This window comes from Rhipicephalus sanguineus, chromosome 1 (assembly GCF_013339695.2).
Source record: "Rhipicephalus sanguineus isolate Rsan-2018 chromosome 1, BIME_Rsan_1.4, whole genome shotgun sequence".
Lineage (NCBI taxonomy): Eukaryota > Metazoa > Arthropoda > Arachnida > Ixodida > Ixodidae > Rhipicephalus > Rhipicephalus sanguineus.
Genome location: NC_051176.1, coordinates 300,500,872 through 300,518,309, shown reverse-complemented (window position 1 = coordinate 300,518,309; position 17,438 = coordinate 300,500,872). Strand labels below are relative to the sequence as shown.

Sequence of the window (17,438 nt, the reverse complement as noted above, 5' to 3'; positions counted from 1 at the left end):
TCAGGTTTACGCACTTCTCGATTTAGCGAAATAATTCTAGCATTGTCATCATTTTGTTAAATTGGGATTCATCTGTATTGTGAACGCTGGGAAAGAAAGTCTGATATTCAACCAACCAGGGATGTATGTTTTAGTATAGCAAACAACTTGTGCATAAGTTTTGTGTGTAAAAAGCCCTTTGCGAAGTCTATAAAACCTGGTCACCTATGTTTAAGGAGCTGCTGATTTTGCGAACGAATTCCATCAGTTGTGTTAAAGTGCTGAGGCCCTGTGTAAAACCATGCTGGAAAGTGCTTAATATTTTATTAGTTTGTTGTGCTGTTAACTAGATGGGCCTATAGGTGGATAATAATTGAAGATTACCTGACCTAAATTAGGGGTGAATTGAAGCAAGTTCATTATAACTAGGGCTCCATGTTTTTGGAGATTATTTTTTTTTGAAATTGGAGGTTGTTTTTCAGTTTATTCTTTTTTTATGGAAATTTGTCGTTTATCGGAGTTTATTTTTCATGAATCCCCAATTCTCCGAAATTCGGTATTTAATCTTGAATCATTCACAATGCTTCAATATCTTCTATCAGTGTCACACGGCCACTTTTGATCCCGATGGTGCCTGATCCCGATCGAATTTGATGATCACGATTGGCTCCCTTAAACAAGCTGCAGAAGGGAGCCAATCCCTGTTGAGAAATCTGATCCTGATCGCACTTAATCCCAGTCAGCATTGCCACATGTGACACCTGTATTAGATGAAATATCTGAACATGAAGACATCAGAACACACGAAGCGTATTGTAGTTATCTGGAAGTTAAAGCACAAACACATACACACAAGCACAAATACTTGAATACAAAACACCTATGTTTGTACAAGTTATAACCTTAAAGCTGGTTGTAATAGAAGCAAGCATACTTTACAAGGTCCATGTATTCGATATTTGGTGCGCCCCAGTGCCGTTAAGGAACCGTATATCAAAATCTTGTCTCACGCTTCCGGGGGCCCTACATACGTTGATGTTTCTTGCTCTGTGCGCGACAAGCTGTTGACGTGAGGTAAAGATTGTATGGGCCAAACCGGCCGATATGTATCAATAACTGCTTATTTATGCTTAGAGCACTGAACAGGGTCATATTGGCCATTAAAATCTGAGTTTATCGGGAAAATCCGAACTGCCAAAAACTTTACGGACGAGTGTTTGTCGGATTTCTCCAGATTTATCCAAAAACACGGAGCCCTAATTATAACTTTAGCTCATTGTAGGGCATTTGGTTATAGCAAAGTTTGGCTGATTATTCAGCTCCCAGTCATCCTTTTCCACATCAGATTTTCTTAATACGTACGTTACATTGTACAAAGAAGTTTCTTCTTGAAACTTCTTTTCAAGGGGATGCAGGACCACATTGACCATCATTTGTGAGGCCAGCACACTTGTTTTTGAGAACCCATGCCACTGCCCTGTTTCTGTTGTAAATTTGTTTCCACTATCAGTACCCCACTACATTCTAAGCCAAACGGGTGTGTTTGGGGAATGTTTCTGTCACACAATAGTCATCTGGCTTCCTGGCATTTCCTTTCTCAAACTATGTCCTCGCTACTTTAAGAGTGCTATGTCACGCCGATAGCCGCATGCTATTTGTGATCTAGAAGTACCATGCACATGACAATAACAAGAAAAGAATGCAAGATGGCGATTATTGTTGTGTGGCAGAAAGGCACCCCAAATGCACCCACTCCCTCTCCCCTACATCACTGAATCTGCTGTACTTGACATTTAAAAGGATGAGCTACAAAACTAGCTTCCTATGTGTTGCAGCATTGGAGCAGTCACTTCGCGAGGCCCAACTGGACTTGGAGAGGCACACCAAGGATGCAGTGGTGGCACAGTTAGAAGCCAAGGAAGCTGCACAGATTTACACTCGCAAGTTGTACAGAGCCATCGACGAAGCCAGGGTGTGTGCATGCTTCCCACAAGGCATTTCTACAATTGTGTAGGAATAGTGGGTTTTGATGAAGGGCCAGATACAGTAGACTCACAATTATTCAAACAATATGGGGTTCCCTGGATTTTGTTTGAATTATCAGAAGTTGTCATAAATATGACTCGGGGCAACATACCAAACTAGCGTTGCGATGTTTCTCAGTGCCGCATCAGCATCATAAACAGCTCTGCATGATTACCAACAAAGTTTTTAGACTTCAGCGATTATACTGCTACTCGTTGTTATACAGCGTGTGCATGTGTGAGTAATTAAGGGACGAAATATGTTGTGTCCCGTGACAGTGAGTAGCCTCTTCCCATTCTTAGGACTCTTTCCAGCATGACACCAGTGTATCGCGGCGAAAGTGACTTTAAGAAGCATTGGGCACGCGATAGAACAAGGCCAGACCGCTGTAATTTTTTTTCTTCCTCAGTCAGCATGCGATTGTTGGTGTGCATGGTTTGTCTAGTTAGGCCAGTTTGTAGGCAGGCAATCGGCTTTGTTTGTGATTGTTAGTGACATAAAAACGCAAATGTTCAGCTAGAAGCAACAAAGGCAGCAGATGTTTTTATGCATGGACAAGCAAAAAGTTTGAATTAACCTAATTTGTGCAGTCGGGCAGTTTGAATGAAGTGCATTTAAATTCATAGAAAACGTAGCCGGCCAACCGTAAGTTTAAGATTTGTTTGAACTAACCGAAAGTTTGTATTATCAGAGTTAAAATTATCAACAGTCTACTGTATCTGTGACATAAAAAGGCAAATCTTCAGCTAGAAGCAACAAAGGCAGCAGATATTTCTATGCATGGACAAGCAAAAAGTTTGAATTAACCTAATTTGTGCACTCGGGCAGTTTGAATGAAGCGGATTTAAATTCATAGAAAACGTAGCCGGCCAACTAAGATTTGTTTGAACTAACCGAAAGTTTGTATTATCAGAGTTATAATTATCAACAGTCTACTGTATCTGTGACATAAAAAGGCAAATGTTCAGCTAGAAGCAACAAAGGCAGCAGATATTTCTATGCATAGACAAGCAAAAAGTTTGAATTAACCTAATTTGTGCACTCGGGCAGTTTGAATGAAGCGGATTTAAATTCATAGAAAACGTAGCCGGCCAACTAAGATTTGTTTGAACTAACCGAAAGTTTGTATTATCAGAGTTATAATTATCAACAGTCTACTGTATCTGTGACATAAAAACGCAAATGTTCAGCTAGAAGCAACAAAGGCAGCAGATATTTCTATGCATAGACAAGCAAAAAATTTGAATTAACCTAATTTGTGCAGTCGAGCAGTTTGAATAAAACGGCTTTAAAGTCATAGAAAACATAGCCGGCCAACCGTAAGTTTAAGGTTTGTTTGAATTAACCGAAAGTTTGTATTATCAGAGTTAAAATTATCAATAGTCTACTGTATCTGAAAATTGGAAAAGTGAGCCATTTTAAACTACGGTGCAGCCAGCTTATAAAGGATATTGAAAAATAAGAAAATTTATTTGTCAATCATCACTGTATCTGGACTACAATAAAAAAAAAATCTTTGTTGCTCCCAACACAAATTTTGAATTGTGCTGAAGGATAGAAACTCCAGTATGTACGTTGTGAGACTCAATGTATTCATCACCTCTAATGAGTGCACTAGACTAGACTGAGATAGGCACTTGCTTGTGTGGCAGTTTCACTTTCATTACAGCAGTGTGCATCACATCCAGCTGCTGCACACACTGGCAGCAACCGTTTTAAGCGCAAAGATTCAATGAGTGACTCGATCTTGGACAGTGCACTTTGCGGAGTCTTCGGCATCGAACGCACCATCTTCATTTTCGTAGTCACTGTTGCTGCTGCCATTGCCACTATCGCATAACACTGCACTCTGTCTTGGTGATCACCTCGTCGGTGACCTCCTCCAGGGATGCAACAGCTGCGCCAATCGCTCCAATTTGATACTATTCCTTATTTTTGCGCCAACCTGAGCCAAAACTGTGAAATTGGTTAAAATTGCGCCACGCTGCGCCAAAATGCCCAACCAGCTTAAAATTTTCTCAGTTGCACAAATTTGAGCAAGAAATGGAGGCCGCGTTGGTCATCTGCAGTGTGGACATCGTCATCCAATACAGACGCGCAGACCCTAACCCTAACCACTCGTGAAAGAAAAAAAAAGTAGTTTCACCGCAATGACGAAGCAGTGATTGCGATAGCAACAAATTGTAATGTTATACGAAGTGAGGCTGGCAGCAAACTCTTTTGTATTCGATTTCGTGTAACTCTACAAAACGTTGGTGTACGAGAATACAGCCGCTCCAGGGAAAGACGCTCTTTCTGCACAGTGTTTTCGCATTGAGAGTGCAGCACGTAGCAGGATATACGAGCCGCCCGCTGATGGCTGCCGAGATAGCGCGCTTGCCAGCGATCGCGACCGCGGCCTTAGAATCAAAGTTCAAAGTTGCTACTCGAGCGACAGCCCCCCCCCCTCCCCCCCGCCCCCCTCTCGCGTCTTTTCATGCTCGTTGAAGACAGGCGAGGTGTTTCCTCTATGCTTTGATGGCAGGCTTCCCGAGCGGAGTGGTGTTATAGCATACGCCCTCCGAGCGACGGAGATGGGCTGACACGTTTGATATCTGCTTCAGCCGCGTTCGTCACCCGCATCCACGCGCTTTCACCCGCGGTAGAACATACTATGCACAGGGATATGGTATCAATTTGGACTTTATACAGGAGATGACGGCAAAAACTCGTCGAGAGTGTCCATATAGTTGCTATCGCAATAGAAAAGGACAGTACTTGTCAAATTTCCTTATGCTTATTTTATTGCGTGGAGAACGCTTTTTACGCTACTTTTGCCGCAGTACACTGCTGTCCTGCGGAAAAGCATACTGAGATTTAGAAGGGGCTATTAGTACTAGCTGTCGGGGACACAGCACATTTTGTTCCTTAATTACTCATTCGTGCGCGCGCCGTGTAATTACGAGTACTAATATGATCGACGACATCTAAAAAAATTATTGGGAATCATTTGAAGCTGCTGTGTATGGAGTTTCTGCTGCCTTGAGAAACAAGTAGACAAAGACGTACGCCAGCTTCTTTTTTCTCAACCCCCACTTGCTCCTGCTTTATGAACCTCCCAAATTTCCAGGTTGCCAGCTTCGCAGGTCCACATTAGCATTTCCAGTGCCTGTCGAATTATTTGACAGGTCCTGAGAATGCTAATGTGGACTTAGTCATTGTTCGCACTGTGGGGTGGCTCAACACACTTCTTTTATTGAAATAGCAGTGTTCGCGTGCACTGTGCGCGAATTAGCTGATGTTGAATGGTTTTTACATATTTTTGTTTTCTTTTCTAAAAATAAGCCTTCTTTGTTATACTGCTCCAAATTTGGGATATCAGGCTAAAAAATTCAGGTTTCTTTTTTCGTAACCTGCTCCAAATTTTCATTTTTGTGCTCCAAAAGCAACATTTTGCTGCTCCAAAAATTGCTCCAAATCCTATTTCGGCTGTTGCATCCCTGCTCCTCGCAGCACATAGCAGCACGGTCTTCTCTAAGGAACTCCTCTATGAAGGCACCATTTACAGTAAAACCTCGGCGATACGAATCTCACGTGGTCACAAGAAATATTTGTATCGCCAACAAACATGGAAAATTATGAATGGCATTTGTGCAAAAAACATGGACACTGTGTCCACGTTTTTTGCGGAAATGCCATTCACAGTGAAATACCAGCTCGCACAACGCTCTGTTCTTCTAAATGGAAAATAGTATGCTACTATACTTGATTACAACCTAAGAAAAAATGTAGGATCCGTCCACAGAACAACAGCACGCCAGTCATTCACCTGTGAAAGACAGTCATGCTAGCTGGTTTCCGCTCGAACCATAAGTAAATTTTCACGGCAAATGTGAATACTATGCATACTAATAGTTAAAGGCTTGTCGTTATTACCTGCAACCTTGGGCTGAGCTGCAGTGTCAGAATCCCTGACGAAATTTACTGGGACGTTTAAGTTTCCGAGCTAAAACCAGCGACACAAGCGTGTGTACTGCATGGGAAGGTCAACTGTCTGGATCACTTGAGAAGTATTTCAAGTCACAAAAATGAGTGAGCACTCTTGGGTGGAGCATTAATGCAGATTCTCTGTGGGAGGGACAGCGATGGCTGTGGGCTGAGCTGACTATAGTATGCAACAAAATAAAGATTGTGTACATTTTTAGTGATCATTTCTCAGTGCTGCAGTAATGTCATACAGACAGACGTGATGATATTGGTACTCGTAAATATACAGTGCATGTGTAATTAAGGAAGCAAATGTGCTGTGATCCGCGACAACTAGTAGCCCCTTCCTAATCTTGGTATGCTTTTTTGCATGACACCAGAGCACTGCAGTGAAAGTGACTTAAGTGTTTCGCAAGCAATAGATGAAGACAAGAAAATTTTAAAACCGCTGCCTTTGTTATTATTTTCTTTTGACAGTGTGGTTGGAGATGTTTTTCAGGAGATATATGCTTGTGCCCATACAATTGGGAGGATTGCGCAAAATTCGGGAGTCTCCCAGGCATATCACGGCAGGTGTGCACGTCCCCGACAGTCTTGCATGTTGACATTGCAAGGCCTAGCACTTTCTCCAAGCTCATCTGCTTCCTCTTTGGGTCCTCGTCCACTGTTCATTGCATGTCTGATTGCGAGAATGTGGCTTGCTTCGACGTGGCAGGCTGGGTGTAAACACAGCACAAGAACGCTGCCTTGAGCGCAGCTGCATGCACCAATGCGTCGCAAACACCATCTGTAATCTAAAAGCGAAGGTGAATGAAAGCTTGTTACGGCCTCCAAGGTTCACGCATCTTGGAGGATAGGGCAGGCCGCTGATGGCCGATGCTGACAACCCGCCAAATTGGTCGTGTGGCACGCCTGCTTGCACTGGGGTCCCACGCCCACACATCTTCCACAACAGCGTGAGCAGCACCTGTTTGTACCTGTGCAGTAGCGTACATTCATATCATGTTGCGGACTGAAAATCGGTTAACAGCTATACTCCAGTACATTGCAGACTCGTGGGCCTTGGCCGGTACCACAGAAAAATTTGTATCACCCCAAAATTCATATGAGCTGTGATCGTATCACCGAAATTTTACTGTATTTAGTTGTCACTAGCAGCATGCTCCCAGAGCTTGGTGATATCAGCAGCTCCATATGAAGACTAAAGGTTGCCCTAACCGTTGATTTTATTTTCCTAGAAGAGCGAAGCCAAAGACATGCACGTATTGGCACTCAGTGCGAGCTCCTCTTCAGGGTTCATGCTGCCTTCTTTATATACCATTTCCGATCACTTGTTTCATTTCCCCATCTTCCTTTCTTTCAATTTACCTCCTGGCGACTTGACTCTGCCTCCAGCGCTTTTGCTCCTTTTTTCTTCCTCTATTTTCCTCTGTTCAGTAAGCAGTGCATGAAGTGGAGCTCCTGATGCTGAGTTGATATCTGCCAATGTAACCAGCAGCTGAATGCATGCCCTTAGAACGACAGAAAGGTAAGTGTGCTTACACGAATGCAAGAGAAGGATGTCTTCTCTTGCGTCTGTGTTTGCATGCCTACCATATTTTATTATGAATTCAGCAAATATCCGTTGTCCTCGTGCAGCCAGAGTTGCAAAAATAAAAAATAAATAAATGCTGTGTGTGAGCCGGATACCAAAATTACGAGGTTCTAATTAAAGCTGCTGATCGTGCTGCTGACACTCAGTGATGGACTCCCACACAGTCTAGTTTATTGCTTTCTTTTATTGTATACAGAGAGTGAACACAAATGAGAGCTGTGCGAATAGCAAAACTTCGAGCGCGAAGCGAATTCGAATAATAAAGTTTGAGTGCAAATCGAATCGAATAATTTTCTAATATTTCTGGAATATTTTTCTAATACTTCGAAGCGAAATTACAGAAAAAAAGTTGTCAAGGATTCCTTAGCATATTCTAAATTACATTCTAAAAACATTATAGCTTCGCAATGGCGCAACTGGGTGCCGCCATTTTGGGCTCGTCGGAAAGAGCATTTCTCAGTCTTCAAATTTCCCGCCTCAGCTAGGTCCTCCATTCAGAAGCAAGCGTAGAAAAAGCAAATGTTTAAAGTTCGTTTGGAGGTCTCCCATTGGCTGCATCCGCGATGTTGCTCCGGCACGCCTCTTCGTTGGTCCGGTGCTCGCTCCGGGAGAGAGTCGTCTGCTGCTTGCGCGTCGCGAGGTCACTGTTGTCTACAATCGCGCTACTTAGTGACGTGTTCGCTCGTTCTGTGTTCATGGGTCGACAATCACTTCGAATGTAATTACTAGGCTTGTGCGAATATTTGAGCACGTTGAATATTTGAACGAATATTACAGTATTCAAATTCGCTTCGAAACGAATTTAAATTCTAGGAAATTTCGAAGTATTCGAAAAGAACGAATAAGCATATATAAACCGCATGTAACCCCCTGTAAAGGTGGTTTCACTGCAGTGGAGGTGTGCCGTACCGTGAATACACCTTTCCAGGACAAATCCGCACTGCCGCGAAGCCCCACTTCAAGGTTAAATGAACATACAGTAAAACCTCGTTAATTCAAAGTCACTGGGACTGCGAAAAATCTTATTAAGCGGGTTTTCGAATTAACCAAACATACAAAAAAGCAGGATGCAAGGAACTTTGAATTACTGGAAGTAATCAGAGGTGGTCGTTTGCTGTGCCTGCTAGTTTGTGGCTACAAAGGTAATGTTTTCCAGCAATACCTGGCCCCAATTTTGCCGCTAAACCGGGGAAACGGCGGGCCTCGCCGCTGCCAGCGCTAGAAAAAAAAAAGGAAAGAGGAAAAAAAAAAACGGTCTCGTGGTCAACTGAAATGCGCGCCTGCGAAGAAAAAAGACATGTTTCACTGCAACACGGTGGTGACACGCGGGCAGCGTGTCACCTGCTCCTCGCAGCGTCAGCGCGTCATGATGCGTCCATTCGCCCATTCTTTCTGTTAAAATAAATAATTTAATAATGACCAGCGTGACGGAATTCGCCATGTTTTCTGGATGGAAAAGATGATCATTGAAGTTTTTGAACTTTTTCAAAGTAGGTGTTGCAGGCAAGAACTCCACCAACAGTGCAAGTGCGCAAATTGCCGGAACCACCAATCAGAGGTTCGCATACATCGCGAATTTTGTCAGACCACCCTTTATTAATTTCTCTATTTTTCCAGAAAGAATGGGTAAATCATGACGTGCCGACGTTGAAAGAAGCATGCGTCATGCTGCCCGCATGTCACCGCTGTGGTGCAGTGAAGCACGTCTGCTTTTCCGCAGGCGCACATTTCAGCTGACCACGAGACCGCCTTTTGTTTTGTTTTTAGGTGCGACGCATCTCTTGCTCGGGGGTATGTAAGGCGGCGTGGTAATCCGCACGCGCCGTGGTAGTCCGCACTCACACTATGCATGCGCGCCTCTCCTCCTTCCCTCTCTCCGACAGCTGCGCGTTACTCTCTCCACTTCTCTACCAGCACCTGCTTGAGCTTCTCCTGCGTTCTCGCTTTTGCTTTTGCAGCGCATGCGCTACTCTCTGCGCTACTCTCCTCCTCTAAGTGGTTAGAGTGCAGCACGCGTTCAGTGCAGCGCTTGCTTTGGTTTACTCCGCTTGACTCCATTGGTGCTTCCGATGAAGCGTGATGGAAGCAACAGTCCCGTCAGTGAGTGGGCTGACGCAAGCACGCGTCAGCATCCGCCCAATTGTGTCCACTCAAGACAAAGCTGCGAAGGGAAGGGCAGCGAACTACCATTCACGGCACATGCATTGATCACGTCTTCACCAATTTCAAGATCCACCCACTGCACCAAGATCCCCTCACGGTTCACTTCAGCGACCACAAAGCCATCCTCATCAAAACAAAGTGCACACCTCAAGTACTAGCCGCTGCTCAATAAAGACCTTCCTTAACCGTTTCACCTTCGTCTACAACGTTAATAACACCGTTAATAACGATCCGAGGTCGGTAGCATGCCCAACGAACGCCAACGGAACGCGATCGTGCAAGTGCTCCAGCTTCGCATCGCCTCATGGTCCCCTTTAGCGGGAGATGGCGTAATTTTTTTTTCTTGCGCTGGCAGCAGCCAGGTTGGGATGCTTCACTTGTGAACCATTGCATTGCCTTGTGGCTCTTGAGGATCATCGTTTCTGCGGATTTGCGGCTAAATCGGGATTGGGAATTGGCACATGGCACCCAAAGTTTTCTAATTAACCGGGCTGGTACTGACCGCCGCTTCAAATTATCGACTCAAATTTACATTGCAAAATATGGGGCCGCAGAAATCTTTATAATTATGCGGGATTACGAAATAACAGAGTTCGAATTAATGACGTTTTATTGTATTACCCTCAAATCGTTTAATCATTTTTTAAGTTTAGAAGCTTGTTATACCGGCTTATATACTATAAGTAAATTTTGAAACCTAACATATTTTACAAGTTATCTTTTGCATTCTACCAAAAGTCAAATCCTGCTACTACTCAAAGTTGCTTCCACTTCCCTTTGAACCAAAATGAATGACATATGCATATGCCTTGTTTCAACTTTAAAAATATTGCGTTTGTTAGTTGGGCCATGACAAATAGGCTCGTTTTTCTTTATATTATGTGATATAAACTATTCGAATTCGCTTCGACCAAATCACCGTTCTCTTCGAATTCGCTTCGGACCTAAAATTTACTATTCGCACAAGCCTAATAATTACGCTTTAGTTTGGCAGCTGCAAGTGGAACGTCAATCATCAGATTACAATAGTGCGCTGCGAACATCGCAGACGCGCGTCTCGGACTGATTCTGGGACCCACGGTAGAGGTTCTGCTTAGCACTTCGGATTTGTGACGGAGACCATCACTGGACGACTCTTCGTACTCGTGATCGAACATGACGTACTTTGAAACATCAGGCACTGCGGCCACGCACACCGCAACCGAGCTTACTGCTCGAAGTCATGGCTAGGCCTCACTCCCGCTAGTTGCGGCTTTCTCGCGAAAGCGAAGAAGCTGCAATGTGCTTCATCGCAAGCAACGAATCGCATCGCCCGTTAGCTTCTAGGAATTGTGGATGGGCACTTGACGCATTGGCAGCGGACCCCACGGCCAAGCTGGTCGCACTGCGACCGCTCAGAGCACTGGTGGAAGCGGCCAGCAGCTTCGCACGTCGGCACCCCAAAACGCAAGACCAAGCACGCTGCACGCCGATTTATCGTCGTTATGTTTATTTTCCGTTATTATAAACTGTTATATTTATTTTACGGAGGTTCGAATAGTAAAATTCCGGTGCGAATCGAATATCAAACACTATTCGAAAAATATTTGAAAGTTCGAATATTTGCACCCCCTAATACAAACTGTATACAAATTGGAGGCAGAAAGGTAACCAATTTACTGTATGTAGACAACACAACCTTAGTAGCAGGAAGCATAAAATGAACAAAACCAGAAGGCATGTCTTTTTATAAACATAGACTCCAGTTCTGAAAACTGGTGAAGAACATCGCATTCAGACAAATAACGACCTGATCAATGTTGTGGAACACTCTAAACTGCTGCAGCAAATCTGCCCCAGGCTCTGACCGTGTTATATATCAAATGCTGAAACACCTACCCCATGAAACACAAAAAACTCTCCTCTGCCTGTACAACGCTGCGTGGTCTTCCGGCGAGATTCCCTCTGCATGGAAAGAGGCCATAGTAATACCTATCCTGAAACAGGGCAAGGATCCGTCCTGTGTTTCAAGTTGCAGGCCTATAGCCCTGTCTAGCTGCCTCTGCAGACTATTTGAAAAGATGATAAACTGCCGACTACTACATTTCCTAGAATCAAACAGACTCCTTGACCCATATCAGAGCGGATTCTGAGAGGGTCGGTCCACCACCGACCATCTCATTCGCATAGAGGCACAAATCCACGAGGCTTTTGTTCATAAGCAGTTTTTCCTATCTCTGTTCCTTGACATGGAGAAGGCATACGATACCACGTGGCGGTTCGGAATATTGAGAGACCTCTCACACTTAGGTATACGTGGTAATATGCTAAATGTGATCGAGAGCTATCTGTCCAATCGCACATTCCGTGTTCGAGTGGGCAATGTTATGTCTCGACCGTTTGTGCAAGAAACTGGAGTGCCGCAGGGCGGTGTCCTCAGTTGCACACTGTTTATTATAAAAATGAATTCCCTGCGTTCGTACATCCCACGTAACATGTTTTATTCAACATACGTTGACGATTTACAAATAGGTTTTAAATCCTGTAATCTTTCATCATGCGAGCGACAGGTTCAGCTCTGTGTCAACAAGGTCTGCAAATGGGCAGACGAGAACGGTTTCCGTCTGAATCCACAAAAGAGCTCCTGCGTTCTGTTCTCCAGGAAGAGAGGCCTCCACCCCGATCCCCATATAGAGTTGCAGGGTGAGCTTGTAGCTGTTAAAAGAGAACAGAAGTTTTTTGGCATAATTCTAGACACGAAGCTCACATTTGTACCACACATTAAGTACATTAAGGAGAAATGCATGAAGACAATGAACATCCTAAAGGTGCTGTCCCACACAACTTGGGGCAGCGACAGAAAATGTCTCATGAGCCTCTATAAAAGCCTGATACGCACGCGTCTAGACTATGGGGCGATAGTATACCAGTCAGCGACACCAACAGTCTTGAAAATGCTGGACCCTGTCCACCATTTAGGCATTCGCCTTTCTACGGGTGCCTTTCGAACAAGCCCCGTGGAAAGCCTTTACGCGGAATCGGACGAATGGTCGCTACATATACAAAGATCGTACTTTCTTTTATGTATTTTTTGAAGATTAATGCAAGCACGGACCATCCCACATATCCTGTCGTAAATGACATGTCCACCTGCCAGCTCTTTCAAAACCGATCCACTGTGAAAAAGCCCTTCTTGCTACGTGTGCGAGCACTAGCTGAGGAAACAGGCGTCCCATTGCTCGATCACCGCTTAATGGCTCCAACTTTACACGCCGCACCATGGAAATGGCAGGTTATAGATTGTGACACATCTTTCGTAGATATCACAAAGCATGCCCCACCTCTACACATCCAAATGTACTTCTGTGAACTGACACACAAATACGTTTGTTCCGAATTTTTCACTGACGCGTCCAAGTCTCACGCCGGTGTGTCCTACGCAGCGGTAGGCCCATCTTTTTCGGATGCCGGTGTTCTTCACCCAAGCACAAGCATCTTCACAGCGGAGGCTTACGCAGTACTGGCGGCAGCAAAGCACATTAAAGAATTAGGAATAAGTAACGCAGTCGTATATACGGATTCGTTAAGCGTGGTGAAAACTTTGAAAACTACCAGAAAGTACAAAAACCCAGTCATTGTCTCACTATACTCCCTCCTGTGCGCCATTTACAGATCCAAACAGCATGTAGTTGTATGCTGGGTGCCAGGGCACCGTGAAATCGAGGGAAACGAACAGGCAGATGCGCTTGCAACATCACTCCATGCAAACGCTCCCCAATCATCTATAGCTGTCCCCGAAATCGACTTGAAACCTTTCCTGAGGAAAAAGCTGAGGGATTACTGGCAGCGTACATGGGACCGACAACTGCATAATAAATTACATGTCATCAAGCCTTACCTCGGTGACTGGCCACTCACATCAAGAACACGCCGCACAGATGTAACACTATGTCGGCTACGTATCGGTCACACACACGCACGCCTTTTGTCCGGTGGTGATCCGCCCATGTGTGAGAGATGTGGAGAACCACTTACGGTGCTTCACGTCCTCATCCAGTGCAAAGAATTAGACGCTTTGAGAAAGAAGCACTTTCTAATACCCTACCAACAGCAATTTCCACTGCATCCTTCCATGTTCGTCGGTAGGGATCCGCTTTTTAAATATGATTCATTGCTCGCGTTTATCAACGACGTGCGTAGTTTTCATGTGATATACCGAGGAAATCCACAGCGCGACCTCTGAGTAGAGGTCGCTGCTGCGGTAGCTACACGCAAAAAGCACCTGCCTCGCGGCCCTTGGAATCAAGGGCGGTGACGAGGCACTCGTGCTTATGCCATATATCTACACCATAGCTCTATCACCACGAGCATTGCCATCCATTCCCGCTGCACACATTTCACGTCATCCCCATGATTTTAATCTTTATATGTTTTAACCGCCAAAGCGCGTGGAATTTTAGGCCCGTATACAGCCACGTAACACTAACATAGCTCATGTCCCTTACATATCGTAAATCGTGGGTCATTGCTACTTTTTCACCACTGTTCATGGCGCTCTTTGGCCAAGAATGGCCCTTGCGCCAATAAAACACACATATCATCATCAATGTTGTGGAACACTGTTTTCCTAAACCAGAATTAATGCAGATTGTAGCTCTACAAAATAAATACAGCAAAAGATAGTATTAGGAAAAGGAGTAATGGGTGGGCTTTCAGAGATTATGAAAGACAAAAATGTCAGCCTCAAGGCAGAAATTTCTTGTTAATGCCTTGGTTTTTTTGATGGTAATGTATGGGTGCGAGTTGTGGACCTTGCGTAAATATGAAAGAAAAAAGTTATACAGTTGAATCACGCTATAACGAAGTCCGCTAGAACAAAATTTCCGCCACAACGAATAATTTTCGATTCCTCATCAGCCGCCTATAGGAAACAATGTGAAAGATGACTCATCACAACGAATACTTTTCCCGGGTACTCTCGCTTCAACGAAGTTTTCGTGAGTGCTACCACATAAAGAAAAAGAACCTTGCCTAGGATTTCTGCGAAATTCCACTAGCAACTAAACAATTTCTTCTTGGCTCGTGCCTTCTGTAGCCGTGCGGCCGCATCACAACACCAGATTCTTCCTCGGAAACACCCTTTCTGCCACCACACGCACATCCCAGTAAATTTTATGCCATTGAGATGCTCAACCACAGATCACCCATCCACCATGATGCTGCCAGTGGGTTTGATGTGCATGCAGGCCGCGGTAGAATTGTTGTTCTTCAGGTACTCCTGCCATGTTTTCGACGTAGCGCTCAAAACGAAACTACCGCTTGTCGTGACTAGCCCTGCGATTATGAATGACAACCACAGCGTTATGAAGGCACACGCGCGGCCAGCATGCACCTAGTCCAAGCGTAACTACATTCTGCTGCAACCACTGCAAACACAATGCGGTCATGTCGACGCTATCATGGGCGACCACGAAAGTATGCGCACATCTAACATGCACCAACTCAAAGCAATGCTGCTTGTCACAACGTTGGAGACAAAACTGCGATGCAGTTCTGAAGGCACACGCACGGCCAGCGCGCGCGAATTGAGAACTGAACTACCTGCTTGCCACAACACCTACGCAGGAAACCACGGTCGCTTGTGTCGCGATCATCGATAGTGAATGCGCTCTGGAGGTACGCAGCTAACACAGTCGAAGATTAAAGGCAATAAAGCCGTAAAACAGCACCAAGTGTTACGGCTTTCCTGTCGTTCGCTTATGGCTGTGGTAGTGCAGAGCTTTGGCACTTAATTTTCAGTTGGCCTCTAGCGAAACTTTGGCATGCTTCATAGCGGTGCTGCGCGCTCGGCACGCTCCGAGGTTAGTATGAATATCGCATTTTCTGGTGTATAACCCGCCCCTGCATATAAGTGGCACCTCCGACTACAAACCGCGGAAGAAAAAAGGTACCCCCGTATTGACGCAATTTCCGCCTTTCTTGCATTGCTGTGAAGACGTGCCGTGAAGCCAACCTGCACACCGAAATTCGCGTATAACCCGCACCCGAGTTTAGCTCCAAATTTTCGGTATATATTGTGCGTGCTATGTCCGAGAAAATGCATTCACTTGGTGTGTGGCCAAGTACTATCGTGAGCAATATGAGCTCGAACACGCGAGCGCTTGGCGAATAGCCTCGAACCCTACATCAGCTGATTCGCAGCGGCCGCTGCCGGAAACAAAGTGGAAAGGGCGCTGCGCTTCCGCTAGCTGTCGACACTCCCGCCTCGATATCGTTGCTGCAAAACGGCAGCTCATAGCGTGCCTGCTAGCGGCAATATGAATTCACGTCAACGCGCACAGCCACAGCCAATGGCCCATCAAACTATGTAGCTGCTGCGATATAGGCTGTGACGTAGCCTGCTGTGATGCACAGGCCATGCTTGTATTATATTGAGATGGTGTTGGCTGATCATTTTGATACGCCTCTTTTATTTTTGTTTTTCGTGCAATTTTTTTCGTTATCATTGCTAGTGGTCGATGGCACGCAATCAGCTGCTGTTGCGCAGCAACGCTAGCGAAGCGGGAGTACCAACAGTCAGCGGAAGAGCGCCCTCCTTTCCCCTCTGGTTTCGGCAGCACCATCCACGTATCACGTAATCTCGGTTTTGAGGCTATTTGCCACGCGCTCGCGCGTTCGAGCTCATATTGCTCACGATAGTACATCTTAGTTCGCGAGAGTTCAATGCATGCACTTGCTGGGAACAAAGGACGAGTCATAGAGCTGTGCGAATAGCAAAATTTTGAGTGCGAAGCGAATTCGAATAATAAAGATTGAGTGTGAATCGAATCGAATAATTTCGAATAATTTTCGAATATTTCTCAAACATTTTTCGAATAATTCGAAGTGAAATTACAGAAAAAGTTGCAGAGAATCCCTAAGTATGTTCTTGTGAGATAGCAGCATGAAAGTGTTTCTTTTCGCTAGGTTGATGAAGCGCTGGTGGGGTCATATTTCATAGTTGTCTTTCTTATCAAGAATGAGGCAATGTAGAGGCCGAATTGTATTTATGTACATGATTTGGTGCAACCAAAGTGTTGCCAACAACACTTTACACGTGATAGGCAAAGATGCCATTTCCTCGGCCTCTCCTCCTCTTTCAACTTCTGTGGAAGCCCAACTGATGTGGCGGACAAGAGTGTGCTCCCTTCAAGTCCGGAGTTCCAAATCTGCCTCGTAGACATCGATATATAAGAACATCTGAAATTTTGGATGCTAAAAAGCTTCGGCGTCCGATTTTTCGGACTTCCTGCCCAAATTTCAGGTCCAAAACAGCATTAATTGAGCCCCCAATTCTGCCACATCTTTCATCTCCATATTGGAACCAGCGTTTTCTTGAGTTAATACATTTGCGACCGTAGCGGAGCTTAAAAGGCAGCTTTGCCGCAATACGGGGGTGTGATGAGGTGAAGCATATTGAAAATCTAGGGACCACTTCCAAACGGACGTTGACCGACTCTTGGCTAAGTTCGACCGTAACAGACCTTGAAAGGCAGCTTTGCCGCAACACGGGGGGTGTGATGAGGTGAATCATATTGAAAATCTAGCACCACTTACAAGCGGACGTTGACTGTTTCTTGGCCAAGTTCGACCGTAACGGACCTTGAAAGGCAGCTTTGCCGCAATACGGGGGTGTGATGAGGTGAAGCATGTTGTAACTCTAGGGACCACTTCCAATCGGACGTTGTCTCTT

At 45.0% G+C, this 17,438-nt stretch overlaps 1 protein-coding gene across 1 annotated transcript in view; it reads left to right on the top strand.

Moving 5' to 3' along the window:
• Positions 1-17,438, top strand: part of LOC119379368 (MICOS complex subunit MIC60) — a 106,232-nt gene that overhangs the window by 33,192 nt on the left and 55,602 nt on the right. The window contains exon 7 of the mRNA XM_037648680.2: positions 1,815-1,951. Coding sequence (XP_037504608.1) covers positions 1,815-1,951 — 137 coding nt within the window. The remainder of the gene's footprint in view (positions 1-1,814; positions 1,952-17,438) is intronic.